Raw genomic sequence first — 27,813 nt, 5'->3', positions numbered from 1 at the left:
CTTAAGATTCTTACAACATAGCTTGCCATAGTCCTGTTGGGCTTGGACTTCATTTTCAGCCAAGAGAGACTATGTTTGACTTTGCTTGGAAACCATAAAGCCACAACAAAATAATTCTCCTGAATGCTACTAGGCAACACCAGGATCCTTTCTACACCAGGAGAAGGACTTGGGATAACAGACTCACATAGACTCAAATGGTGCATCGGAAGGAACTGAAGGTATTCTTCTGCATCATCTTCATGAATAATCAGGAATAAATGTGATTAAGGTATTAAGCGCCTTCTCAAGAGAGCTCAGCTTTTTACACAACAATAACAAAACCTTGGGAGGCCTGACCGGTCTCCCTTCAATTATTTGTACTGATTTGACAGTCAGCTGTTATTATCTTTCTGAAAGTCGATTGAATGGGAGCCAGTGGAATGTTCTTATTGAACTGCATCACTTCCTTCCTGGGACCATTGGGGCACTTCCCCAGCCTTTCAAGATAGGTTCTGCGCCGAAAGGTCAGCCGGGCAGTGGAAACCCAGGCAAAAGTTACCGGCTGGTCCAGCCCATCTTCTCGCTGGGTTCTCGGCCATTTCTTCCCTCCTAGACCTGGAGGAGGGGGCACCTTGGAAAGGCGCGGAGAGGCTCGGCTGCTGCAGAGGCGCCGAGGCCGTGCATCTCCAGGAGGTAAGGGGAGCCGGCTGGACAGCCCCCAGACCCCGCCCCCGCTCGTCCAGGGACCCGCGCAACCTGGCGCCCGGCGCGGGGCGTGGGGCGCTGGGCCGGGAGGGGAGGTGGCGACTCGGGGTAGTGCTGGGACCCTGGCCGAGAACTGAACCCGCCGCCCGACCTTCCCCTCGGAAAGCAGAGTCAGCGCGGGGTGCGGGGGGAGGCCTGAAACCCCAGGGAGCCTCCGGGAGGAGGACCTGATTGCAGAGGAGGGAGAGTCGCAGAGCAGCAGGCGAGCGAGCGGGCGCGCGGCTGCGGATCCGGAGCCACCCGGCGCGTCGTGCGCGGAGACCCGGGCGGCGCGGCTCCCCGCAGTCCTGCCACCGCGCCCGGGCTGCGGACCCCGCGGGCGGCCGGCCCTCCGCTCGCTGCGCTGCCGGGAACCGAACCGCGCGGGAGGGAGAAGGTAAAGGAAAGGGAGGGGCGGGGAGAGGAGGGGAGGGAATGAGAAGATGGGTGCAAAGCGAACACATTGCAGACAAATTGTAAGCAAGTTTGTACTTGCAGGCACGGGTTGTGCGTGCTTCACGGGAGGAGGTGGTAGTGGGGTGTGTACGTGCGATCCTCTCGGATGAGGAGCCAGGAGGTGGGGAGCGTGCTCCGGGCCTCTCGTACGTAGCTGTCCCTATTAATATCCCCTCTCTGACTTGTCATTTCCGCTCGTGGCACATCTCTGGGGCTCCACTGATGCCGAAGCAAGAGGCAGCCACCGTCTTGCTGTGATGGTTGGCACTGTTGCTACTATCAGATGGGAGATGCAGGGCGGTGAGCACAGTGGAGGAGCCTCCCTTCCTCCACCCGGACTATTTTAGGCTGGGCCGAGGGAGCGGGGATAGTTGCAAAGCCCAGGGCTGGAAGAATGAGCGCAGGGCCGGCTTCAGACTCGACTCAGCTGTCACCCAGCAAATGCGTCCACGGAGAGCCCACGCTAGAGGGCAAGATAACTTTCGTCTCCGCTCTAGAGAGACGCGTTTCAGACAGAGATTTTGCATTGCCACCGCGGGGTTCTGAGAAATGGTGCTTCCCAGGGGCAGGTGCAAGGCAGAAACTACTGCAAAACCAAGCAGCACCAGCTGCACAGCAAAGCGAGCCCTTTGAAACCGGGTCGGTGTTCTGCCTGGGTGAAGGTCGGGATGCTGCAAGTTCAGGCCCCCTTCCATAAACAGTCATTTCCAGCCCAGCCGAGAAACAGCAGCTGTGAAATGGGCCTTACCAGCCTGGCAGGTTCATTTCTGAGCTTCTCGGTAGGGGGTGGAGAACACACGGATGTAGCTACAGTTTTTCTGTAAAGGTTAAAAAAGTTCAAAATGAATTATTTTTTCTTTTCCTTAGTGCCCATGTTTGTCTTCATCTGTGAGCCACTTTCCTAAAGAAAACCTCTGTGTACAGAAGCCAGACCCGTCCAAGAGAAAGTGTAATGATTCTCAATTAGGCAAAGGTGATTGATGTGACCCACATGTGCTAAAATGCTGATTTAATCATGAGTCATGATTGTTCTTTGAAAGGCTCGCTGTTCCCCATGACTAAAAAGATTAATAGTATGGATTAAAAGTCCCTGACATCACCAGAACTGTGCAATAGAACACATCTATTTTTTCTTGCGTTTTTGAGACTGTTTATTACTTTGTGGCACATTTAGAATAAAATGTGCCAGATGAAAGCTGACTTAATATGTTTCATGCAGAAGATAAAGGCACATTTTGACTGACTCAGATAACATTGCTAGCCTTTGAAAATATTTGCTCAGCTTTTACATTATAGTCCCATTATTATCTTTCTTAACTGATGAGTTTTTCACACCGTTTTATTTCTGTCGTCATTGTCCCCATATAAAGAGTTCTCATTTGATTCTTTTCTGCAAAGGAGCAGGGATTAGGAAAAGGTAGTTTACCATTTAAAAAATGGCAAGAATTGCTTGTGTGAAATGTGTCGGGTGCTACCTAGGGCCAGCTCTCTGGTAATCATGCAGCAGCTTCTTGGAAACGAGAGGAGGTGTAACTGAAACAGGATGTAAGAAGCCCATGACTGGGCAAGGTTGGTAGTATTTTCTACTGCGGTTCCAGCTCTAGATTCTACAGCCACACCCTGTGGCCTGAAGGTGACTGGCACAGGACCCAGGACTCCCCTGTGAGGAAGTCTGCGTTTCTCCTCCTCCTCAGTGTGCTCATGTGTCCTTTCTTGGGGACCAATCCAATGAGAGCTAATGTCTGGCAGGAAGTGTAGTATATGCTCCAGCAAAGTATGGCAGGAAGGTGGCTGATAGATATCTCTGGGTATGATTGATACTCCAAGCGTACAAATAAAAGAGTTGAATGATCACACTTACTATCTTTCATGCCCATCAGCTCTGTACTTTGTCTTTTGATCGCTTGTTTGTATTTTTGCTCTTCCAGGGTAAGGCCAATTCTTATTTGTTACCCTGTGTATTTCATAATAGTAAATAATTACCAGTACTGTTCACCGATACCCCGCACACCCACATTAGTAATACATTTATCCTAACTCCAGGATGTCCCTCTTCCTCCCTTTAGCCATCTTCCGTCTTTATACCATTTAGCCATCCTAGTTTTTTTGCATTATTATTAATTAGTACCATTACTAAAGGGTGACAGAGAAAAACAATAATTTACTTTAAAATTAGTCACTTCTGTGACTCATTCCAGCAAAGAACTTAGATAGAAGGAGGTTGAAATGTATTCATTAGCTTTCTTATTTTTGTTTAATAGTGGATTTTAATAGCAATGCTATTCTTGAATATATTTAGCCGGCCAGTTAAGTAGTATCCGTACTTCATATATACACTAGCAAAGTGCTATGAATCAGTTTGTGTTTTATGGTGTCAGTTCATCTTCTCCGGTTAGAGATGAGCCACATCATCTCTGGTTGTTGTGGGTTCAGAATTTTCTGCTCTGGTTTCTTCATGCCTGAACATGCAGTTGCGTTGCTTCCCATGTATCTCTGTGGCCTAGTCACGTTTCTTCTAGTGTTTTTCCTGGTGTCTTCCTCTCTAGGACCGCAAACAAGAAACCACTTTATTTGCCAGTGGTCCACTCTGCTTAGAGACTGGAAAGGTCGCGTTGTGATGATTCGCTACCGAGCTCTCCACAGGTGTCGGTGTTAAGAGAGTGCGTTGTTTAGGTAGGAGAATCCCAAATCACAGAAAGTTTTAAATCCCTCTGCACCCTGCACAATAAATACAGCAGAGTCTATTGATCAGGATTTCAACCTGCTTCCACAGAACCGTGGGTTTCTCCCTTGTAACTCACTCTACTTTGCTGTAATGTTGATTTATCTCCTCCTCCTCTGGTGAATGAGCTCTAAGAGAGGCTTATCTGTCTTGTTCACTGCTATTTACTTAGTACCATTGTCAAATCGTTTCTCGATAGATTTTTGCTGTGTGAAACAATAAATACAGGAATCTTGCCTCTCCGCTAGGTATGGTGAATGTACTTAGCTACATTGTAATTTCAGTTCCTCCTGCAGGAAGCATTTGGAGATGGTGCAGGGACTGGTAATTGGTGCACAACCCAGCAAGGTTTACCTTCCCATCCCAATACTGGTTGCTCCGCACCCCCTCCCCTGCCCCTCACAATATCCTGCACCTGTCAAAACTCTTTAATTGCCCTAGGAGTAGTGAGCACCACTGATGGTGTGGGACCTTCCTCTGATGTTCTGGTTTGGTCGGTCACACCCACAACCACTGCTAGGTAATCAGTCCGTTAGATCAAGGAGTGAACTTCAAGGTCTCATGGCTTTATACCAGTAGTGGTTTTAGCTGCCACTTTTGCTGCCATTGGTTTTGGAATTGAAGAGCACACTGAAAACATCTCTTCTTTGTAGGCTATTCTCCCAAGTTGCAGGTAGAGAAACTGGGGCCAGGAGAAGGAAAATGGAAACCAGTTTTTTGACTGAAACTCTAATGCCAAACAATCTGCTTGGAACATTATATGTTGTTTGTTTTAAATTTAATTTATGCAGGATAAAATTAAACTTGTAGCATAAAATTATTTCCTTTGACAGATGAAGAAACAAGCACCCAGAAAAGTCCACTTTTCTTAAGGTCATGTGGACAGCAAGAGACAGAATTTAGACTCAGCTCCATGTCTCTTAGTCCACAGGGCATTTGTGTCACGGTGCCACACTCCCTGCGACAGAGTTTTCAAGGACCTCCATCCACAGAACCAACTCCAAATTACCCAACTAGCTGGAAAAAAGCTAAGCCCAGATCATATCTTCTATTTCCCGGTCTCCTTTTGCTATCTTTGTTTTACTAATTTGAAAAATTTTAACTCAAATTATATGTCCTCTTAAGTTAAAAGCAAGAGTATCATAATTTTGCAAAAGAGGAAATACGTGTATACATGCAAAATATTTAATCTTGTGTCTAAAATAGGAAGGATGTTGCATCAACTTCTTTTGCAGGGGGGAAGAAGAGGTTTTCTGGGGGTTGTCTCATAGAGGTAAAGTATTGCAAGCTCAATTTAATAAAACAAAAATATGTGTTGAGGTCTACGGTGTGCTCACGAGTATGCTTGGTGTCCAAAGGTGAGATGTCAAAGCAATAGGACTTAAGGTCTCTAGACCTGCAAAATGTTCACAGTTTACTTTGAGTGACAGAAGACTAACAATGGTCTGAGAGTGAGATAAGACTGATAACGGTGACAAATAGAAGACAAATTGTATACATAATAGTGTGGATGGTAGTACTGGAGGAACTGAGAGAAAATAGTGCTGAGTGGTGACGGTGTGTTAGAGAAGGCTTCAAGCAGGGTCTGGGTCCTGGGCTGGGTATTTGGGATCATTTGCATTTGTTCAGGTGACAGAGTCCCACAGAACGGTGATGGGGAGGTGCAATGGAGAACGGTCAAGCAAGGACATGAGGTTTTGAAGAGAAAGGTGCCGGGAAGGAAAATGTTCACAGCCCCTCTGTTCCTGAACCCACAAAATCTCAAGGCAGAATCCTAAGAGTATCTGTGTCACCCTGTCTACCCCATCTCCCTCTTCCTGTCTCTCTTCCCAAACAATCGCCACGTCCTGCACATTTTGCTTCCAAAAGATATTTTGGATTTTACCTTCTACTTACTGCACTATTTTAGTCCCATCATCTTCCGCTTGGACTCCTGAGATACCCTTCTAAGTGATCTTCCTGTATTTTCCAGTCTTATCTTCCTCAAATATATCCTTAAAAACTGCAGCTAAAATAATTTACATTATACCTGATCACTTTCAGTTTAAAACCCATCAGTCATTTCCTGTCACCTCCTTGAGAGTTGGGATCAAGCCTCTGAGCACAGCACACAGGGCCATAACCATGTGGCTGCCAACTCCTTCTTCAGACTCAGCTCCGGAATGTCACCTGGTAGAGTCCTTCAGTATCGAATGCTTGGTAGTTCCACACAGAACCACGCTCTTTGCTAGAGCTCCTCATTCTGCCTGGAACGCATGTTTTATATTTTTCACCTTACTAACTCTAGCTCATTTACCAAGACTCAACTCCGGGGTTTGCCCCCTCCCAGGACACTCTGCGGAATCTCAAGATTTGGCTGGGTGCCGATTCCTCATATCTCTCATCTCTGTATTTGCACATACCCATGGAATTATGATACGATCTTTTCTATGTTATATCTCTTCCTATGTTCTAAGCTCCTCAAAGAAGAAGATAATATATCCTATTCATCTCAGTACCTCCAGCAGTGAGCTCTGACACTCAGGATGCATTATTTATACTGTAGAAGAAAGACCGGGTGCATAAGCTGAAATGGGCCACTGCAGAGAAATTTCAAGTTCAATGTGGTATCAAAAGGGGAAGGGAGGCCCTGGTCGGTTTGGCTCAGTGGTTAAGCGTCGGCCTGCAGGCCCGAGGGACCCAGGTTCAGTTCCCAGTTCCCGCTAAGGGCACGTACCTCAGTTGCAGTTTGTCCCCAGCCCTGGTTGGGTTGTGTGGGTGGCAGCCACTTGATGTGTCCCTTTCACGTCAATGTTTCTTTCTCTCTCTCTTCCTCTCTCTCTCTTCCACTCTATCTGAACAAAAAAATGGAAAAATGTTCTCAGGTAAGGATAAAAAATAATAATAAAAAGAGGAAGGGAGGGAGAGAAGGATAGATACACATTTCCGTGTTAATCAACCGTGTAACGTGAATGCACTAGAAGAGGATAGAAATATGGTGATCTGTAATGCAATGACTTACATGAAGCACTTTTAATTCCTTAATTCTTGAGTGATGGTAATGGCCATGTCTAAGCATCTGTGAACTCCAGTGCTGAGCACGGCGTGGTGTGGAGCAGCTGAATTAAAATGAATTTCTGTCCTCATCCCTACTTAGTATATTTATATGGATAGATAGATAGATGATAGACAGATTTCAGAAAGGTATAGCGTATAACCTTCTGACAACTTAGAAGAGCCACTTTTAAAATTCCTCAGACAGTTCTCCCTGTCTGTTTTCCAATTAAGGCAGCTTTTGTATGTGGGCAGGTGAAGTACTTTCTCAGGAGAAGAAGGTCTCACATGGGCACACAGTTACAGCAGGGCTGTCGGCCTGGAGGCACGACAGGCCAGCCATGAGTAATTACTTCTCCTCTGAGAATCACTTGAAGAGCCACCCACTGAGAAGCACCCCTCCAGCCCAGAAGCTGCCAAGTATTGAGTCTAATCCTAGTCAATATCCTTTCAAGTAGCCAAGAGAGGTCTGCCCTTGCCTTTCTACCAGATAATGCGATTCACTGCGACCACTCCATCCCCTAACTTGCGAAGCGATCAATACACTCTTCCTGCAGCAGCCCGCCTTTTCAGTGCTTGTTAACACGGGGCAGTAGCAGTGTGCAATGTTTGCATCCTTTTCAAAATGGTAATCTATAAAGGATGTGACCGTCAGCTTGGCATTAGTGCATTCTAACCAGAAACCATCATATATTAGTGTTAATGACATTGTACATCATAAATAACAATGTTTGCATACATTCAGTTTGTAATCCAATTTTTGAGAACATTCATAGACTCCTCTTGTTTTCTCTTTTTCTTTCGGCAGGTGGGCCATCGCACATACATGTGCTGTGTTTTCTTTACAGCTTTGCTGTTCTCATCCTGCCCCCCCCCCCCCACGCCATTCCTTCTCTTCCCCTTCATCATCATGACGCTTGACCCCCTGGTTAAGGTTCTTTCCCTGGGCACATTTTGCACTCCCTTCTTCTTTCTATCATGAATTGTTCTATTTGTGGCAAGATCTTATCTTCAGCTAACCCTAGGGTTAGGAAATCCTCGTTCCAAGTACACGTCTCAATGTCAAGATTTCAGCGACTACTCTCCTACCTCTTTCCCCTCCCCCAGTGAAGAATTTATGAATTAAACCTGATAAGCAGAGAATTTAGGAGGAAGTTAGAAGGAAATTGTTTTGTCTGTTTAATCCACCCTCAATCCAGACTTAAAACTTGCTATAGAATCTTTCTGTAGGGAGAGAAACACCACGGAATGAAATCTGTTTGGACTTCTAAACCCAGAATGTTCGAAACTCAAATTTGTAGAATGAAATAGTCTTTCATTTATATGTTTTAATTCATCAAATTCTTATTAGGAGGTAAGATTTTTATCTCATTCCTGGAAAGTGTACAAAGGAAACAGCAAAATCTGTTGTGCAAGGCAGGCTGACACCGTACAGGTGAGACCTGTGGGAAATGAGAAAGAAAACTCAGAGTGTTAAGTACTTTCACTTTTCATAGGTCAGTGGAGAAAGTTTATAGTTGAAATCGAAAACATGAAATAAAAGCCAACATTTCTCCTTTCAGCTGCCAACTGTTGTATCTTGGGGACGTATTTGTTTTATCAACTATGGTAAAAATTCCTAGTATTTGCCTAGTACTTGATAAGTATGTTCACATTCGTCATTTCACTTGGTCATGAGTCATCTATTCAAATGGAATAGAAAGAGTTCTTATTTTCGCACTATGGTGACCTGTGCAGAATTTTTTATACATTGGACCTTTTCTATTTGTTTTTCAGGCTCCGGAGTTGATTGAAGAGGAGAGTCTTAAAACAAAAGGAGAAAAAGACGTGTGTTTAATCGTTGGACATGCTGTCCCCGCACTGACTGCCTCGGCGCCTGAGACGGCTTTGTGACTCCGCAGACCTCGTGAAGTTCAAGCTGTTTTCGGGAGCAGTGTGATCCTGCACTCGAGTGAAGGGTCTCTGCTCCCGGTTTCATGCTGCAGCAGGGACCATGGCGGCCTCCAGGACGGCCACTCTGTCTCCTCGGGACATTGCCAACGTGATGCAAAGGCAGAAAGGTAAGGGACAGAAATGTCCACTGTGTTTTGTTTTACCAGGCTTTAAATACCTATTTATCTCAAAACCTTTTCAGTGTGCTTACATGTTTGCTCAATTTTATGCAACTATAACAAGGAATACCAAAATGTCTTTTAGCCCAGTGTCTTCAAACTAGTCGATGCTATTTTAAGATTCTGTCTTCTTTATGTAGAAAAAGGACAAAGTTCTTATTTTGGTTTTGTGTCTGCATTACTGTGACCTTAGTGGTTATTCAGTGTCCAGTGGGAATTCAGAGTTATCACAAACTCTCCTTCAATAACACATGACAGTCCAGCACCGTGACAGTGCCCCAATAAGGTTATCATGACAATGGTGAAGAAATAACCAGATGCTATTGTCCAATAAGTAACCACTGGCTTCACCCAACAAGCAAGCCCTTAGACAAATAGAAAGTCTTTAAGCAAAATGAGGCCAAGAGGCCCAAAGGGGTGAAATGACATGATGCAATCAGCGGTCATTGGCAGCCTGTGGACCGGAACCATCTCTTATCAGTGCTCTTTGCTAAAAGCAAATTAACAGTGAAATGTAATGGCAGCTCATACATGTATCCCTAATTATGAATTTTCTTTAAACATGTATATTCCTTGAACCATGAAAATCATCATCATCTATAGATAGAAGAAAATACTGCTTCTCTGCCACAATCCCCATGCTACCTCTCCCAGGCTTCAAAAGTATATTTTTAGGATATAAACATATCCAACATTAGCAGGGATTTGCTCTGGTCTTTGTCAAGAGAGCTTAAAAATAATGTTATAGTTAGGCCCTCAGGTTTTCTAGAATCTCCGGCGAGCGATCGGTGTGGTTTTGCACCATGGCCATCACATTATTCTATCAAACCCCCACTTGCCCTGGCTTGCGATGGATTTGATGTGCATAGTGTTAATTTTCAGTTAAGCACATTTGACTTTCAAATACAGACCAAATGCTTACATCTGGATAGTTATGGCCCAGAACATACTCCCAGCTTTAGAAAATCAGGAGATGAGAGAAACTGGGAGTTTTTCCGCCCGACCAGACACCGCCACTTAGAATTTCCTGCAGTCACGTGAGCCCGCTCATGTGTGTCTGCCCGGGCACGTTTCTGATGCTGGATTCACACTAGGTCCTCACATCCCACTTGAAAGACCAGAAGCAGCCTGGCCACATAGAAGAAGAGATCTCTGCTGAATGTGTGGGCACAGAGCTCCTCCGCAGGCTGGAGAAACCTCTGGCTGGGTCCGCCCAGGGCCGGGCGTCTCTTCAGGCTGCACACCTCCACTTGGGTAGCCGGAACACGGACTTGGAGTTCCTTCCCTCTGCCTGCGTTGGCTGTTTCCCCGGGTGCCGATTACTGCACCATTTTGTGTGCATTTTGCGCCTCCGTGACCTCCTCTTTGAAATGATGGAAAGGAGACCTGCAGATCCCTTTCAAACTGGGGGGAAGATAATTAAGTAATAAAGCAGATTTTCCTTTCAGTCTATTAAATGTGGAAATTCTCTGGATGAGGTTGGCACTAAAGGGAAATTGTAAAGAGTAAATATGAAGAAATTACATAATTCAGAATCAGATTATGATTCTATAGAAACCTTATTTATTTATTTATTTTTTTGTTATTCTCATCGGAAGATATTTTTCCATTGATTTTTCAGAGAGAGTAGGAGGGAGGGAAACATCGATTTATCTCACATTGATTGGTTGTCTCCTGCATGACCCCAACCAGGGCCGGGGATGGAACCCACAACCCAGGTATGTGTCCTTGATCAGAAATGAACCCATGACCCTTTGGTCCCCCGGCCAAGGCTTCAGCTGCTGAGTCAAACTGGCCGGGCCAAACACTTTATTCTTATTTTGGTTTGAATGACAATTTTTTTAAGGCAATGGTTGGGGTAAGAGGAGAGGAAAGAGTACTAATGCTCTTAGTGTTTTATTTTATATGTTTTGTGGAGAAGATATAAGTGTTGTTTTTTGAGAGGTGTGTGGAGGGGGGAAGCATTGGGGCCCCCTGCCCCCATCCCTCACCTGTGACAGTGGATGTCCTATTTAACATCTATGCATTGAGGAGCCCCACTTGCAAAATGTGGGCTGTTCTCCTGTCTAGCCCTCTGGAGATTGTTGTCAAGCTCAGTGAGATGATAGATGAAAGGTGCTTTGAAGACTAGAAATACTGTGATATGGTGAGCCATTTCAATAGCCGTGAAAAAAAAATTGTATGAGAAGACACAGGCCTAATAATTTGTTGCAAATTTTTCAGATTTTGGGAGGAATGATAATGGTCTTAAATATCCTGCACTGTATAAAAGTAGTAATTTTATTACATAGTGAAGTGACTATACTTACCATATTATCTTTTTCCTTTCTAGTTAAAGAAACATCACAACATGTCACAAGGGTACCTGACACATTTAGAACAGTACACCTTACAATTTAGAAAGACATAAAAGTTATTATATAGTTATTATATATAACTAGATAGTAACTGAGCCCTATATAGTTATTACCTTTCAGCATCAATGACTTCATTACATCTAGTATTCATGGTACAAAATGTAAGGCACCTACTGCCACATGTAGCCTGCGTCAGTGGAAATGAAATGAGCTGCCGGAAGTGATGGACATCTGCAGACATGTCTGTTAGCATGTTGATCTGCCGAGTTACTCTGCTGGTTCAGCTGACAGCACATGTCTCCTCCTGTTCTCAGTTCTTGCTGGGTTTACTGATGCTTTCGGCCCAAGCAAGAGTCAACTTCCCCAGACAGAGGAGACCTGGCTTCTGTCAAGGGTATTTGGTATCCCTGCTTGCCTGCTGGAAGCTCCAAACTAGTGACCACGTTCCTTGTAAATGGAGGGTTGGCATCATTACCCAGATAATTAAGACACATGAGGAATTTATTAGAGGAAAGATAATTTCCCATTAACTTAAAAAGAACCCAAGTTGCTATTTTCAAAGTTCAAATGCATAAGGACCTTCTTCTAGAATCTCCTTTTCTTTGCCTGGATAGATCCTCTGAGTGATAATGCTTCCCTTCCTCTTAGACTTTATAGTCATGACAGACCCATGTATAACTAATAAAAAACACATAACTTTGAATAAAAGCAACTTGGCTTTACTCTCTTGCTTATTTACAACCATAATAGTTAGCTGTTTTTCTGCTCTTAATTTTTATTTCTAGTGCTAAAAAATAAAGTGCACACACAGACTGCTACATAATTTAGCTGCTACTGTAGCCATTAAATATTTCACCTTTGCCAATATTTGTGCTTGTCTGAGCCTAATGTTTTAGGCTGGGATCCTGAATTATGGATGAGCAGACAGACTGCAGTGCAGGGTTTCATTTGATCTGAAGAATGATGACTGTTTCTGTAACTTTTATCAATTTCAATATAACCTTAAAAGCAAATACAGGATAAAAAGTATAGTACAGGGGTATTAAATTTTAAATGCACATAATTAGTATGTACATTTTCTTCTCTTAAAGGCTAAAGGGGTCCACTTAAGAGGTGGCTTCTGGAGACACTTTAGTTTACAGTTACATCTAAAATAATAAATGTCTGAACTCTTCAGAGTATAAATTTCTTGACGATAGTGGCAAGAGTTTAAGGCTTTTTGTACATTTTCATCGTGCTTTTAACACAATGTTTGCTTACAAAGAATTTGTTCACTGACTTTTATCATACACATTTTTTTTTCATTTGAAGATAACCCAGTACACTTTAAGGAGTTTTAAATTAACATGTCACTGTTGGCTCTTATAAGACAAGGGACATCAATGTAGCCTTATACAGCAAGTGGTAAATCCAGAGAAGATTCAAATGGGCAGACTCAGGTATTATATAGAGGTCAATTCAATAAAAATAATAGGATAATTGACGACAAAGTCAAAGTTTGATTTTTAACACTTGGGAATAAATTCAAAGAGAAAAAAAATGACCAAAAAAAATTAAACATTCACTCTTAGAGACCTACATAAGAAATTTGCTAACTGTTCAGTAAAAAGTATTCATGGCCTCCTTCAAAAAATTGAAATGTTTCTGTTTTAATATAATATTTCCTATAAATCCATTACTCTGTGAAAGAAAACCTCACAGTGGCAAAATAGTTGACTGAAAAATAGAATGACCAAAAATAAATAATGAAAATTTAATTTTCTTTTAGTTTAACATTAAATAAGCATGGGAAAGGAATAGTTTGCCATCTTGTGAAGATTCTAATTTTTTATAGTGCCTTCAGTTTTATAGCTAATTACTCTGACTTAATGACTCTTCTTATTAAAAAAATATGAAAACAATGACAAAAATCCATTTATTATGTTTGGGCTGAAATTCTCCTTTTGTTTAATCTCTTTCCACAGTGTTGTAGGATTGTATCTCAAATTTAAGTAGAATACAATTCTCAGCACAAAACAATGATCATTTCTTTATATTTTGGAACATTGTAGCTAAGTAAATATTTGATAAATTGAAAACAAAATTAGTCAAGACATGTACAAAGAAAGGAAGAAACCAGTTCAATTGTATCCTACTCTGACCTCTTTGAAGTTTATTTTTACCTAAATTTAAAAAATCAAAATTAGATTTTTTTTTTAATCCTCACCTGAGGATATTTTTCCATTTTTTGTACAGATAGAGTGGGAGGGAGAGAGAGAGAGAAACATCGACGTGAAGGGACACATCGAGTGGCTGCCACCCGCACGACCAACCAGGGTTGGGGACAAACTGCAACCGAGGCACGTGCCCTTAGCGGGAACGGAACCCGGGTCTCTCCGGACCACAGGCCGACGCTCTAACCGCTGAGCCAAACTGGCCAGGGCTCAAAATTTGATTTTGACCATAAAATTACTTTAAAGACACACGTCCTACCTGAAGGGGTGACTGTGGTAACCTCTCAGGTGTGTGATTGTCTTTGCAACTCTGATGCTTTCAATCCTGAAGGTCTGTTACATGTCCCTGTTACTTTTTAACGTATTAAAGAGTTTACATTTGTCCAATGCCCTATCCTCCAAGCCTTCCAGTTTGCTGAACCCTCCTATCCATCCTTCAGTATGAAGAAAGTGCCCGAGGCCTTCAAGATCTTCAAGGGTCTGCAAAAGTTTGGCTAGCAAACAGAAAAAGAAAACTGCTAAATCCAAATTAACAAACATTTTCAGATGCTAAAAGTATGTCAGTTAATCAAATGTAAATCAAGTCTGCCCGGTGGATTGGCTCAGGGGTTGAGCACTGACCCATGCACCAAGAGGTCACCAGTTAGATTCCCGGTCAGGGCACATGCCCAGGTTGTGGGCCCAATCCCCTGTGGGGGGCATGCAGGAGGCGGCCAGTCGATGTTCTCTCATCGATGTTTCTATCTCTCCCTTTCCCTTTCTCTCTCTCTAAAATCAATAAAGAAAAAATATATATACATATTTAAAAATGTAAATCGAGTCAAATCGGAAATCACCTGTGTTAGAGGTATTTAATATGGGACGTGGGTGCACGTTCTGGCACTTGACACAGTGTGTGGCAGGCCTTTCAAAGGAGAGTCTGAGGCTTACAAATATATCATAAAGAATTCCTACACATTGCCTCCCAGTTAATTACTTTTAACATGTACTATAAATGTGTTTCTTCTGCCCTGGCTGGTTTGGCTCAGCAGTTAGAGCGCTGGCCTGCGGACCAAGGAGTCCCGGGTTTGGGTCCGACCAAGGGCACATACCTCAGTTGCAATTAGTCCCCGGTCCCAATGTTTCTCTCTCTCTCTCTCTCTCTCTCTCTCCCTCCCTCACTCTGTCTGAAGATAAATGTAAAAATATCCTTGGGTGAGGATTAAACTAACTAACTAAATAAATGTGTTCCTTCCCCTTGATACTTAAGGTCTCTATCAAAATCCTAGCTTCTTGGTCTGGCTTTCCTATTCTAACTCCATCTTAATTGTCTGGCACGTGTCTCCTCTTGCTCCCCTACCTAGCCCTAGACATCTGCCAAAGGAGACCTCTTGCAATGCCCTGACTCTTCTGTCTCCTCCCGGAGCACTCTCAGGAATGAGCTCTATTGGCTGTTTCTAAAACTCAACTTATCTGCAAGGCCCAACTCAAGGCTCATCTCCAAAGCCTCCTCAATGAAAGCTTTCTTACAGATATAATCAGAAATTCTCTCTACTCTGTCTACATTCCTTTGACACTCTGTAGCTCTGTTACGCAATTTAATATTGCTTTGTATTATGTTACATCTCTGTGTCTAATCCACCACTTTAAGTGTAGAGTGGCAGAAATTGGGTCAAACTCACATCACTGCCCTACACATTGACTAACATAGTACATTTCATAATGTGGATACTTCCTAAGTATTTGTTGAGTGAATATATTTAATATCATATATTCAATGATGAAAACAGGGAGACCGAGAGAGATCATTTTGATAAGAGAGATAAGACTAGATTTTAAATAGTGGGTTGGGATAGAAGTGGTAAAAATCTAGATTTATGTTTAAAGTAAGGACAAAGTATTTTGCTGATGGATCAAATGTGGTGTATGAGAGAGAGGAATGAGAACTGTTCTCATTTATCATTTTGAAATGAGCAAAGACAAAAGACTTTTGGGAATAGGCTTGAGGAAGAAAATCAGGAGTGTTTTATTTTTTTGGACATCTTACATTTTAGACATTCAAACATCCAAGAAGGTAGTTGAGTCTATACGACTGTAGAGGTCAGCTGGAGAAAACATTGGGGAGTCATAAGCACACAGAGAGAATTTAAAGCCGGGGGATTGATTGACCCCACCAGGGAACAAGGACAGATGGAGGAGAGAGGAGGTTTGAGAAACAGAGCGTCCAACATTAGGGGTGGACGAATGAAGAGGGTCCCACATCTGGGACTGAGGAGCTGCAGCTATGTGGGAAAAATAAAGACCAGAGAAGGAAGAGCTAGAATTCAGGGGAAGAAGGAGTTCAAGGAGAAAGTGATAACTTTTGTTAATGCCAACATTCTTCCTGCGGTCATGTTTCTAAAGGTTTATAGTATATGAAATCGGTGTGTTTGTATATGAATCGCAGGCCTGAGTAGGTGCAAGTACATGTGCATATAGTTCAAGATCACCTTTGGAAGAATAAAAGGATAGTCCTGTGCATTGCCAATAAAGAGTTTCCAGGTTCTTGGAAGTTAAATGGATAAGAGCAGTATCTTAAGAATTTTATTAAGTATAATTCTATACTTTCTGAAGAGCCCAATCAAAAATGTATCCTAAGGATAAAAGGTCTCTCGCTCAGGCCTTAATCAGCTCTCCATTCTTGTGGAGGTGGGGCTCCTCTCTGTGGACCAACAAAAGGTCCCCATGAGAATGATGCTCCCATTGATGTCGCTTTGGACACTTGTGTATGACTCTTGCACCTCAGCTCATTTCTTCCTTGTGCGACTCTTTCCCATAAATATTCACTTGTACCCCTTTGACATTATTTTTAGATTCTTCTCACACAGTAAAACTCATAGCATTTCTCTCGTGTTTTGGAGAAGATCTTCATGGAGCCAGTGTCATCTGTTTTCATTGCTTTGGTCTTTGTTGAAATAGTTCCTCTGGGACACAGTTCCTAGAAAAGAAAATGAGAAGCCTGACATTACAGGTGTTTGGATGGCTGAAACGTTGTGAGGACTCAGAGTTTCTCTCCATCAAGTCTAGGATTGGACCCTTCTCAAATGGTCCAACTGGAACTGGAAAACTACATTCACATTTAGGAAAGTTTTTCACTGCTTTGCCAGCCGGTAGCTATTTAACCCTGCCTGTGTGGGATCAGACCTAGGGCCTTGGGTTAGCCTCTGTAAGAGGGGTGAAGACCACCTAAGTGCCCATGAACTTCAGAGTTCCATTAATGTGTAATTTAGTGTAATAGATACTTGTAATGGGAAAAAAATACAAGACTTTAAATTTCATGTGATGAATCCCTCATATATCGTAAGAACCTTAGAAAACCAATTCACATCCCAGGTTATTATTTTTCTCTTTTATTTTCTTTCTAATTGGGGCAGATGAGAATATTGACACATCTTTTTGTGGCCTTCACACCAAAATACATAGTTCCTGATTTTTGTATGATGCTCTGTAATTTAATTAAGCCCTTAATAATCATAGGCATTCAGTTCATCATGCTCCTGTTTACATAGTTGAGAAATTATCATGTAGAAATATATGCAGCTTTGCCATAATGCTAAGGATAGGCAAATTAATAATTTTCTCTTTGCGTCTACTCAAATAAATGAATGGAAATATTGGGAGAAAAAGAAATTGGCTACTGCCTCAAACAGGGTCAGAGTCCAATGATTTATATAAGATTTTGAATTTCTTGGATGTTGTGAAGTTTGCTTCAGTATTTTTTAAATGGTTTCTGTGGTAACTTATGTTCTTTTTTCCCCCATTGTTCACAGTGACCTCTTGGATTAAAAACAAACAATTCCTTCCTCTACTGATATAAATCTTTCATGTTTAGTAAACACTGGTCTCCACCCACGTTTAAAAAAAATATATTTACCATGAATTGTACAATTGTCCTCTATTCTTTTGCTTCCTTTCCCCTCACGTGTCACCAACGTTGTTCACGTGGCACTTTGAATCCCTTTTATCTGTTTTTTTCTTTTTTATACTGCTGACTTGTTTACTGATTTGGGAAGAACTTTGTGATTCCCAAGACTTAATCTTGGGAGATTTTTTGTTATTGATGTAGTTACTATTTCATAAGCCATTCGTTCATTTTGCCAAGAAGTAGACTAATTACATATTCATAGTCTACTTTTTTAGCTTCTTTACTTTTCTGAGGATTCCCACAGATTATCTCTTTTTATCCAATTATAGTTGATGTATTTATGCTTCAATATTGAACAAAAAATTGTGCAACTTTTACCCAGAAACCTGGGAGTTAAAATGATCCCTAATGATAATTATCAATATTGTAATGGGAGACCTTTCAAAATAGAACTCCCACTCTGTCCCATTTCCTGTTACAATGACTCATCCTAACCTTCAAGATAAACTCATTATGCAAAATGGATTTCATTATCTCACTATTAATCTTCCTTCCTAATCGCCCTTCACAGATTACCCTTGAACTACTTTTAGTTCCCCTTAATCTGACTGTGATCTCACTTCCAAGCCTTTGCGTGTTCTTCCCCTCAGCCCCACCCCTGTTCTTTCTCTGTCTTATTTACCTGGGCTTCTACTCAGGCCCCAAGGCTGGACTCAAACACTATGTTCTCCGGGAAGCCTTTCCCAGCAACACCAGCCAAGGTGAAAGGGTCCCCCCTTTGCACTCCATTTCAACATGCTTCTATTAAAGTAGGAATTATTCTGTCTATAATGGCTTGTTCCTTTTTCTATGTGTCCATTAGAATATTACAATCTTGGGGATAGAGGTCTTGTCTTATTCAACTTTGAACATCCAGTACTGGCTGAACAAAAACCTGATGTGTAGTAGGTACTCCGTTCATTCAGTCGTGTACTTACATTTAACAAATATCTTCTGTCCAAGTCCTCTGACAACAGGCATAAACATGATTGATATACAGAATTGCTATCCTCCTGCGGCTGTAGTCTACTGGAGTGACATGATAATTACCGGGGATTTTATAAACTGGGTGATAGACATAATGATGAGTAAATATAAGTTTGATGAATAAATTAAATTTTCACAAAAACACGCAGTTGTAATTAAGTAAATTGACTAGAGTAGAGGACCATTTAATGGTCGAACTTATTTTTGTGTAATCTTTTATTCTGCCTGAGTTAAAAACACCTTACTCTTAAAAGCCCAGGTCCCTAGTTTTATATAGGTTGGTATGTTTGTTTAGATTGCAAAGGGACTTATAGTTCATAATTTAATGTTCTTATTTTGCAGATGAAATAAAGTTCTAGAGTGGCTAAGTGATAGATATTTGAGGAACTACAATCTCTGAGAGAATTGAGGGGTAACTCGATATTTATACATTAGTGCATATTCCTTCAAGGTTATTCTTTTGTATATTTGCTAATGATCTCTAGATAATTATGGATAGGAGGCAAGATTGGCTACATAATTTTCAAGGCCAATCACAAAACGAAAATATGGACCCCTTAATTAATAATTATCAAGAATAATTAACATGCCCGGCTGGTGTGGCTCAGTGGTTCACCATTGACCCATGTACCAAGAGGTCGCCAGTTCGATACCCAGTCAGGGCACATGCCCAGGTCGTGAGCCAAATCCCCAGTGGGGTCATGCAGGAGGCTGCCAGTCCATGTTCTCTGTCATCAATGTGTCTCTCTCTCTCTTCCTCTCCCTTCCTCCCTCTCTAAAACAATAGAGAAAAAAATAAAAAATAAATAAAAAATGAACATACAGCGGAACACGGAGCCATGTTCGGGACCCGTCTGAGCGCAGAGCCGTGTGCAATACTCAAGTCATCCACTTCCAATTTCGTTCTGAGTTGAAAAGCCAGCACTAGCAGGAGGTGACACTCAGGACCCTGAGGACGTTAGGGTCATCACCAAAGAGAAATAAAGAGGTGGAAAAGAATGAAGAGGAGAAGAAGCAAAACATCTAAGAGAGCCCATAGCTATTTCAAAATCGTACCTGGAATCAGTATTGCCCAAAAGACCAGCAAGAGGGTGGCTCCCTCACCCTCATCTCAGTACTCCCTTGACCAGCACTAAGCTAGGCCTTGAGCGCTGGAGGCTGTCAGTCAACTGCTCTACGAGTTCAGCACGCTGGGGTCCTGGGCGTCTTCCCATCACACACCACCTTATCTCTTTGGGTTCAAAATCACTTATCACGAAGATGAATTCATGGCCACTGGGTCTCATATAGTCAGATTCTTTCTGGGTCTCATACAGTAAGAAACAGATATTCTGAGGTCATTTTGCATTCAAATGTTGATAGCTTTTAATTTACATACTTATAGTAGGTAGACACCTATGTATAATGAGTACCTATAATAAATTAATATAAAATATGTTTAAATTAGCCCTGGCCAGTTTGATTCAGCAGTTGGAGCGTTGGCCTGCAGACCAGAGAGTCCCGGGTTTGGTTTCCGCTAGAGGCACATACCAAAAAAAAAATATAGATAGATATAGATATAGATATATAGATATAGATATCTATATATCTATATATATATATCAGATTGGAAAAACGCATACACAAGTAGCACTCTTTAACGCTTTCTGTTTGGTTTTATAATCACTGTTTTCTATAAAATACATGTATCTCACCTTTGTGACAAAATGGCTCATTTTCAAAATAATAACTCTTACCACTATGATAATAATAATCAGACAAATACTAAAGAATGTTATTTCTGATATGGTTTAAAGTTTTGTGTATTTTCTTCTTTTGATATATTGTACTTTAAAAAACAATAAGTTCATGATATTGAGTATTAAAGATATTTTTACAAGTTTTTTTTTTTTTTTTTTTTATCCTCACCCGAGGACATTTTTCCATTTTTTGTTCAGACAGAGCGGGAGGGAGAGAGAGGACGAGAGAGAGGGAGAAACATCGACGTGAAGGGACACATCGAGTGGCTGCCACCCGCACGACCAACCAGGGCCGGGGACAAACTGCAACCAAGGTACGTGCCCTTAGCGGGAACCGAACCCGGGTCTCTCTGTACCGCAGGCCAACGCTCCAACCGCTGAGCCAAACCGGCCAGGGCTATTTTTACAAGTTTAATATGATGATAGCAATGGTCACACGCAACTTCACAAGATATCTATAAATATTAGGAAGCTAGCTAGTTAAAGTAAAAATCCAACTTTGGCATATTTTAGATTTTCTAGGTGACGTATGATTGAAATGTAAGTGTCCTGAAAGACCTAGAGAATCTCATAAGTTTTGAGGGAAAAGTCTTAAAAGATCAACTTGCCTAACTGCTTTTTCAAATGAGTAATTGAGATTAAATGACCTATACAAAGTCATGTGTTTAGTTAAAGCAAAATAAAACTAAAAACTTAGATTTTCTGATTCTCTGCAGAATTACAAAATGTTATGGAATTTGCTCCTCATGGTAAAATCATATGGCTCATTAATAATCATTTCCTTCTTGACTCTGTTCTGAGTTGAAAAGCAAGCTTGATATTTAGTGTGAGCTTACTGCATATGAAATTATGCACTTTGTATTCACTTGTAATTAGGGAATTTATTACAAATAATCGGAGCTGTTGAGGGCATAGCCAATAACTTTTTCTTTAACAAATTTTTTTTTCTTTATTGATTTTAGAGAGAGGAAGGAAGAGGGAGAGAGAAGTAGAAACATCGATGAGAGAGAACATCAATTGGCAGCCTCCTGCATGCCCTCCACTGGGGATTGAGCCCACAACCTGGGCATGTGCCCTGACTGGGAATCGAAACAGTGACCTTTTGGTGCATGGGTTGATGCTCAACCACTAAGCCACACCAGCTGGGCACCAAGGCCTTCTTCAACTTAGCAAAATAAGTAACTCTTCACTGAATATTTGCTGAATGGATATTAGATTTATAAATTTACCTTCTTCACAGTGTGCTTTTCAAGAGAGAGAGAGATAAAGATGAGAGAAAGAGATCTAGCTCATCACTTCACATTTTAACTGCTTCAATAGAGTTGTTGCAAAATTTTCTCTAGGGGCATTGCTAACTCGCTGAAGTCATTTGAACTAGCAAGTAGGAACTATTAGGCTATAGCTTAAATTATAATGCTCTTCTCAAGGACTCTTTTCCTCCTGGAAACTTTGCCATACAAATGATTCATTTCTTTGCATTTGTGTGATCTTTTGCTTGGGAAATGCGGTGATGGGTGGCAATTCAGCAGATGTTCCATTTCTACAGCAACTATAAATTGAATACCGCCTATGCTCCGATAATTGCTTTCAACAGAAAGGAGCTGACTCTGAAACTGACCATGGTGTCCTGGCCCTTCAGGGGCTTCAAAGCTAGTGACCAGGCTGGAACCATGATGGGAGAATTTTGCCATGAGTAGCTTGGGACAGGGGACAGAAGATGCTCTGGAAGCTGTGTGAGATTCCTCCTGAGCTAACAACAGGCAGCCCCAGGAGCTCCCTGGCTACTGCTGTGCCTGTGCTCTGGCTTGGGGACGGGTCCTTCCTCACCTTCGTCCCCAGGCCAGGTTTCAGGAACTAGGCCCCATTCTGACAGCACTGCCAATGAGCTCCGCATCTTACCACGCTCCAGATGGGCCCCCGGGTGCTAGACGGCAACCCATGGCTTCTTCTCTCTGAGCACTGCCAAGCCACAGACTGTGAAGATGGAGGGTGGAGGGATGCTCATTTCCTCCCCACAGTGCATCCATGGTGTATTTATGGCGCAGAGTTGTAATGTTACCCATTTGTCATTATACCAGGGAAAGTTGGCTTTTGTTCCATGTCTGTGACATCTAGGAATAGTAATTGTTAATTGCTGCCTTTCTGAACTTCATCTTTTAACTTTAGTTTGGGGAAGGTATGGACTAGTGGAATAGCATACTCTGCTTATTTTATTTAAAACCAAGCATTACTCTAATGAACATATGGAACTCCAAGAATAATTATATATTTTATAAAAAAACAACAACACCTTTCTAAGTTAGTAAAAGCCCCAACCCTTAATCGCAACTATAAAATTGCCTTTAAAATCATTCCTATGTTCCAAACTATAAAAGGAGGCTTTCTGCCCAGAAAGCTATGTGTAGTCTCAACCAATAATTGGTTTTCATTGGCTCAGTTATACATGCCTCAAAAATAGAGTTTTATAAGAGCGATGTTGAGCCAGCCTCAGATGCATGGCACGGGCTGAAGCACTGTATACACTTCTTGGCAGAGTTGCTTGTAACCAGCTACATGTTAACGTGAGTTTTTATATGTTTGATCAAGAAAACAATTTCCTGTTATCCAAAATAGCTTCTAATGGGATCAGATTATTGATGCAGATCATTAGACACTCCCTTCACATTTCAAGGGCAATTGGTGCTTTGAAGTCCCAAATAGCTTTTGTGCCTGGTTTGAGAGGAAACATGAGTCAATTGCTTTATTTCTTCATTGCTAATTATCTATTTAATAGTTTAACATAGAAAATGTGATGCCTAGAAAATGTAGAGATTGTCACACTGCTTTTTCAGCCAGATGGGCAAAAAGAAGTAAGTTCAAGTAGAACATGAATAAGCTTTCTGAACTTTATTTTTTTAAATTCTCACCAGAGGATATGTTTATTGACTTTTAGAGAGAGAGAGAGAGAGAGAGAGAGAGAGAGAGAGATGTGAGGGAGAAACATCGACGGGTTGCCTCCCATATGCACCCCAACCTGGGATCAAACCCGAAACCTAGGTATGTGCCCTGATCAGGAATCAAACCCACAACCTTTTTGGTATAAGAGACGACATTCCTACCAACTGAGCAACCCAGCTGGGGATCTTTCTGTACTTTAAGAAAAAATAATCTTTTAAACTATAAGGATTATTTTTAGCATTCTATCAGTGAGATTAAACAAAAAAGTGTGTAGGTTTCTAAATATTCCCCCAAATTTAAATAGCCTAATATTTCCAGATTATCTAAATAATATGTGTCTTAAAGTTCAAGCAATGTAGAAAATTATACAAAGTGATAATTTCTCCAGTACCACTACCTAAATATATGGGATGGATGGATAGATAGATGATAGATGATGATAGGTAGGTAGGTAGGTAGGTAGGTAGGTAGATAGATAGATAGATAGATAGATAGATAGATAGATAGATTGAAGATAGATAGATTGAAGATAGATAGATAATTTTGGTGGATATCTTTCCAAGTTAGTATACATTTCCCATTGCTATGGAATATTTTCAAAGGAAGTCACCACACTTTTCTTCACATATGATTAAACTAGCTAACCCAGAAAGAGAGTAGCTCACCCAGCATCCACATCGGACTTGAAAGGGAACTTCGGAATGGAGATTTATGTTAGGAGCCCAAGCCTCCTTCTTTTGATCAGGCTGATTCCCATGAAGCTAAAGGCAGAGTCATCAGTAGCATTTAATTTAAAATAACACCACTTGTGCCTGGCCAGTGTGGCTCAGTGGTTGAGCATCGACCCATGCACCAAGAGGTCGCCAGTTCGATTCCTGGTAAGGGCGCATGCCCAGGTTGTGGGCCAAATCCTCAGTGGGGAGCATGCAGGAGGCGGCCAGTCGATGTTTTCTCTCACTGAAGTTCCTATTTCTCTCTCCCTCTCTAAAATCAATAAAGAAAACAAAATTTTTAAATAATAACACCACCTGTGTTATAATAAAGCTGAATTTAGTCCTTAGACTGCAGAATATAACATTAAAATCAGGGAGGCAAGCCAAAAATATCTCCAACTCCGATGTAATATATAATCAATGGAATTTTATTTTCCTTTTTCTTGACTTGCCCAGACAGCTGTCTCAGCTCTCATTTTCCTGCTGTGAGTGGGAGTGAGAAGCTGTGAGAAGTCATGAAAATAATAAGGGTCAAGATGCTGAAGTCTTGCCTCCTGTTCCTGGCAATGATGATCTCACCTGCACAGTAGTCACTCTAGTCTGAAATAGACAGCTCCTCTTCCCTGACCGGCCCCTGCTGCTGCTGCTTCAGGCTGACCTGTGTCAGATTTCCTCCCAGTTTGTTCCTCAGCTCATGGTTTATGGCCACAAAGGGGTGCCTCTCCCACTACGTTAGCTCTTATAGTAGGACTCAGTCTCTCTCTCCCTCCCTCTATTCCTCCCAAACTTCCCTCTCTCTCTCTCTGAATAGTAACTATGTAAAACTTGACAGGTATTAACAAAAAGATAAAGCAGCTTTGAGTCTGGTTTCAGATTATGAGAAATCTTTATTTATAGCCTCCTTATTCCAGAAAGGATAGAAAATAAAATACATACAACCAGATGCTGTCTGTTTTTAAATGAGGAAGTGAGTAACTTAGGCTGGAGGAAAGTACAGTACTAGTTAGCATTGCCTTCATTCTCCACCTAGTGCAGATAGATCCGATTCACTCATGCTGAGGGTCGAAGGGATTGGGAAGGTGGAGGAGTGGAGAGTGGGGAAGATCCACTAAGCTTCTTATCTCTAAGCTGTTGAGTGCCAGACTTTGGCATCTATCAAAGGGGCATAGCACTGGGTGGGAATCAAGGAGCAAGACAATCCAAGCCAAGGAGCATCTGGGTAGACCAACTAAAAGTGGCTGGTGAACCCAACAGATGAATTTCCAAAGCACGTGTAGCTTTTTCCACACAGCATGTGACTGACTGTACCAGAGTCAGTATGGACTCAGTAAGGAACAGATACCCCTCACTCATCTTTTAGATATTTCACATTGCCTAATGCTTAGATCTTATCATGTGAAGCACTTCTCTCAGTGCTGTTTAGATTCCATTCCTACTGGAATTATTACTAAGTCTACTGACCCTCAAATCATTTCATGAGTTGTAATCGTTTCTGTGGGTATCTGAGGTGCCCCTCTGCCCATGGCCTGAACTTCGTTTTTGCTCTTGTCGTCATTCAGCAGTTCTTTATCCTCCCTGAAACCTTTGTCCTTCTGGAAAGGAAAGGATTTCCATCCTTATCTTGCTGTAGTTTTGTCATGGGTCTTAGGCAGTTGCCCTCCACTTACTTCAGGTGCCCCTACCAGAGGTCTCCATGCACTGGTAATGGGAAGCCAACCTCAACCTATTTCTCCCTCCTAAAGTGTATTGATTAGCTCATGGTTAAGGATGAATATCCAGTTTCTTCAGTTAACTCGGTACCTAGCTAAGTGTGCTATTGTTCATGGTCTTGACGAGTGGCATCATCATCCATAAATACTGTCTCTAGATGACAGCAAATGCTTGTCCTCTTCATATATTTAGGCATTTAACTCTCTGAACTTCTACCAACATTCCTGTTTTTTTTTTTTTGTATAAATGAGTGCTCCCTAGCTCGATGTAAATCATTAGAATATACCCTGTACTCAACTGAATGCACCAGGCTTCCACGCCCTAGACTACCTCGAACCACCTCAGACCAATGTCATTCTCGTTTCCAAGTTCTCTTTGGTATCTTCTTAGATTTAGAAGGTGATCTTCCAAAAGTATCTTACTGTGAGCTTGAAACTGTAAGACAGTATAAATGCATGAGAAGAATTGTAGCATAGTTTCCATCAAGAAGAGAGAAAAGCTATTTATTCATACCCTCACTGGGCATTTAGATCTTTATTGAAATACCATTTTTAACATGGCTATATTTAAGGGAGAGCTTTTTAATTTCACAGTGCATAAATTCATATTCATAATTCTGAGAACTATACAGATTATGAGTTTTTCTTTATGAACTAAAGAACCATCTAGAGGAAAACTCTCCACCAGTGATTCCAACTCCTTCCCATCTCTCAATTTTGCTGAACACCAAGGAGAATTCAGATCGCTTGAGGGCAAAGCCACGAACAAAGATAAAACTGATCACAGGAGATGGAGCTAAAAGACTGTCATCACTTAGAAGAAAAATACAGTGGCAGATTTTCAACAGAAGCATTTCTTTCTTTTTTGAATTATCTGCCAGCAAACAAATGTTTCTACTATAGGGGAGATAAGTTACCTTAGCTCTCCCTGGTCATGACTTATCCTAAAATTTGCATCTAATTCTCCATATAAGATAAAGGAGACACAAAAGACCTTTTTGTTTATTTGTTGTTGTTTTTATTGAGAAACTTTTTTTTTTACCATAATTATCACCATTTACTAGCCATTTAACTAAAAATTATTGCATAGATGGTGGATTTCATACTCCTGCATCGAAAAGAAAGCTATGCAAGGTGACATTTGTTTGAACTATCAGTTCCTTCTTACCTAGACAGTGGCAGCTGTTCCTCGTAGCCTCGCCATCTGTTGTTTTGTCTCCTCTTTTAAAGTATTTTTTGCAAAACCAAATCTATTCTTCTATTGTTAAACTGTTCATTTTGTTACTATATGTGAAGTTTCAGGGCTTGTCAAATGCTGTTACATTTAATGTATTGGTCAGTCCTGCCTTATATTAATGGGCTTTGCTGGCTTTTGCTGCTACTTAAAGAAAGACCTTTCAAATAACTTACTGATTCTCTTCAAGTCCCATATTATTTTGGGGTTTGACCCAACTAGTACTCTTCATCATCCAAGTAGTTCTTGTGTCTTCTCTTACCTTGTCCTCCACTTCTTACCTATGAGATGTCATTTCATGTATTTAATACTCATCTGTTTACCAGTGGTACCTGATTAGAGTGCTTGTGTGTGATCTTCTATGCTACAGGACAGATACCCAATTCAACTCTTGCCATTCTTTTTTAACATAATCACACAGGAGATGACATAAGTGTAAACAAAATAATATTAGTGGATACATTTGACAGAAGTGAACCTGACCAATGAATTTTAATTTTTATCATAGACAAGCAGTAGAAATTTATATAAATGATCAACTTTATAATTGATTGTTTGGAATTCCTACCAAAGAAATTGATCAAGCCTCATGTAACTTTTTGCAGTTTATTCATTTTTATTTGCAAATTAAGAGAAAAACACTGACATATCTGGCCATGGTAGATATTGTCCAAACACTGATTTCAAGATGAACGATGCATGTCAATCTGATGTTTAAAAATAAATTGACCTCCACATCCCTGATGGGAAACATCATGTTGCTGAAAACTCAAATGTCTGCTGGTTTATTAACATATCTACAGCCTCCCAGAATAGTGCATTTAAATAAAGTCCGTCACTTTATAGTAAGTTCAACTAAAATCTACATGACTTATTCCTTTAGGAACCAAAGGTTGTTTTTAGCTCTTTCATCTGAAAATGTCACCTGTGCAGGATTGCTCAGCATGTCAAGAG

The 27,813-nt window shown here is 41.3% G+C and overlaps 1 protein-coding gene across 1 annotated transcript in view; it reads left to right on the top strand.

The window, feature by feature from the left end:
* Window positions 1-491: 491 nt before the first annotated feature.
* SYNE1 (spectrin repeat containing nuclear envelope protein 1) overlaps window positions 492-27,813 on the top strand; it is a 409,429-nt gene continuing 382,107 nt past the window's right edge. The window contains exons 1-2 of the mRNA XM_036249358.1: window positions 492-675; window positions 8,714-8,997. Coding sequence (XP_036105251.1) covers window positions 8,931-8,997 — 67 coding nt within the window. The 5' untranslated portion in view covers window positions 492-675; window positions 8,714-8,930. The remainder of the gene's footprint in view (window positions 676-8,713; window positions 8,998-27,813) is intronic.

The sequence above is a fragment of the Molossus molossus genome, unplaced genomic scaffold (genome assembly GCF_014108415.1).
Source record: "Molossus molossus isolate mMolMol1 unplaced genomic scaffold, mMolMol1.p scaffold_m16_p_8, whole genome shotgun sequence".
Classification (NCBI taxonomy): Eukaryota; Metazoa; Chordata; class Mammalia; order Chiroptera; family Molossidae; genus Molossus; species Molossus molossus.
The sequence above is the reverse complement of the archived record's forward strand: the minus strand, read 5'-3'. Positions and strand labels throughout refer to the sequence as shown.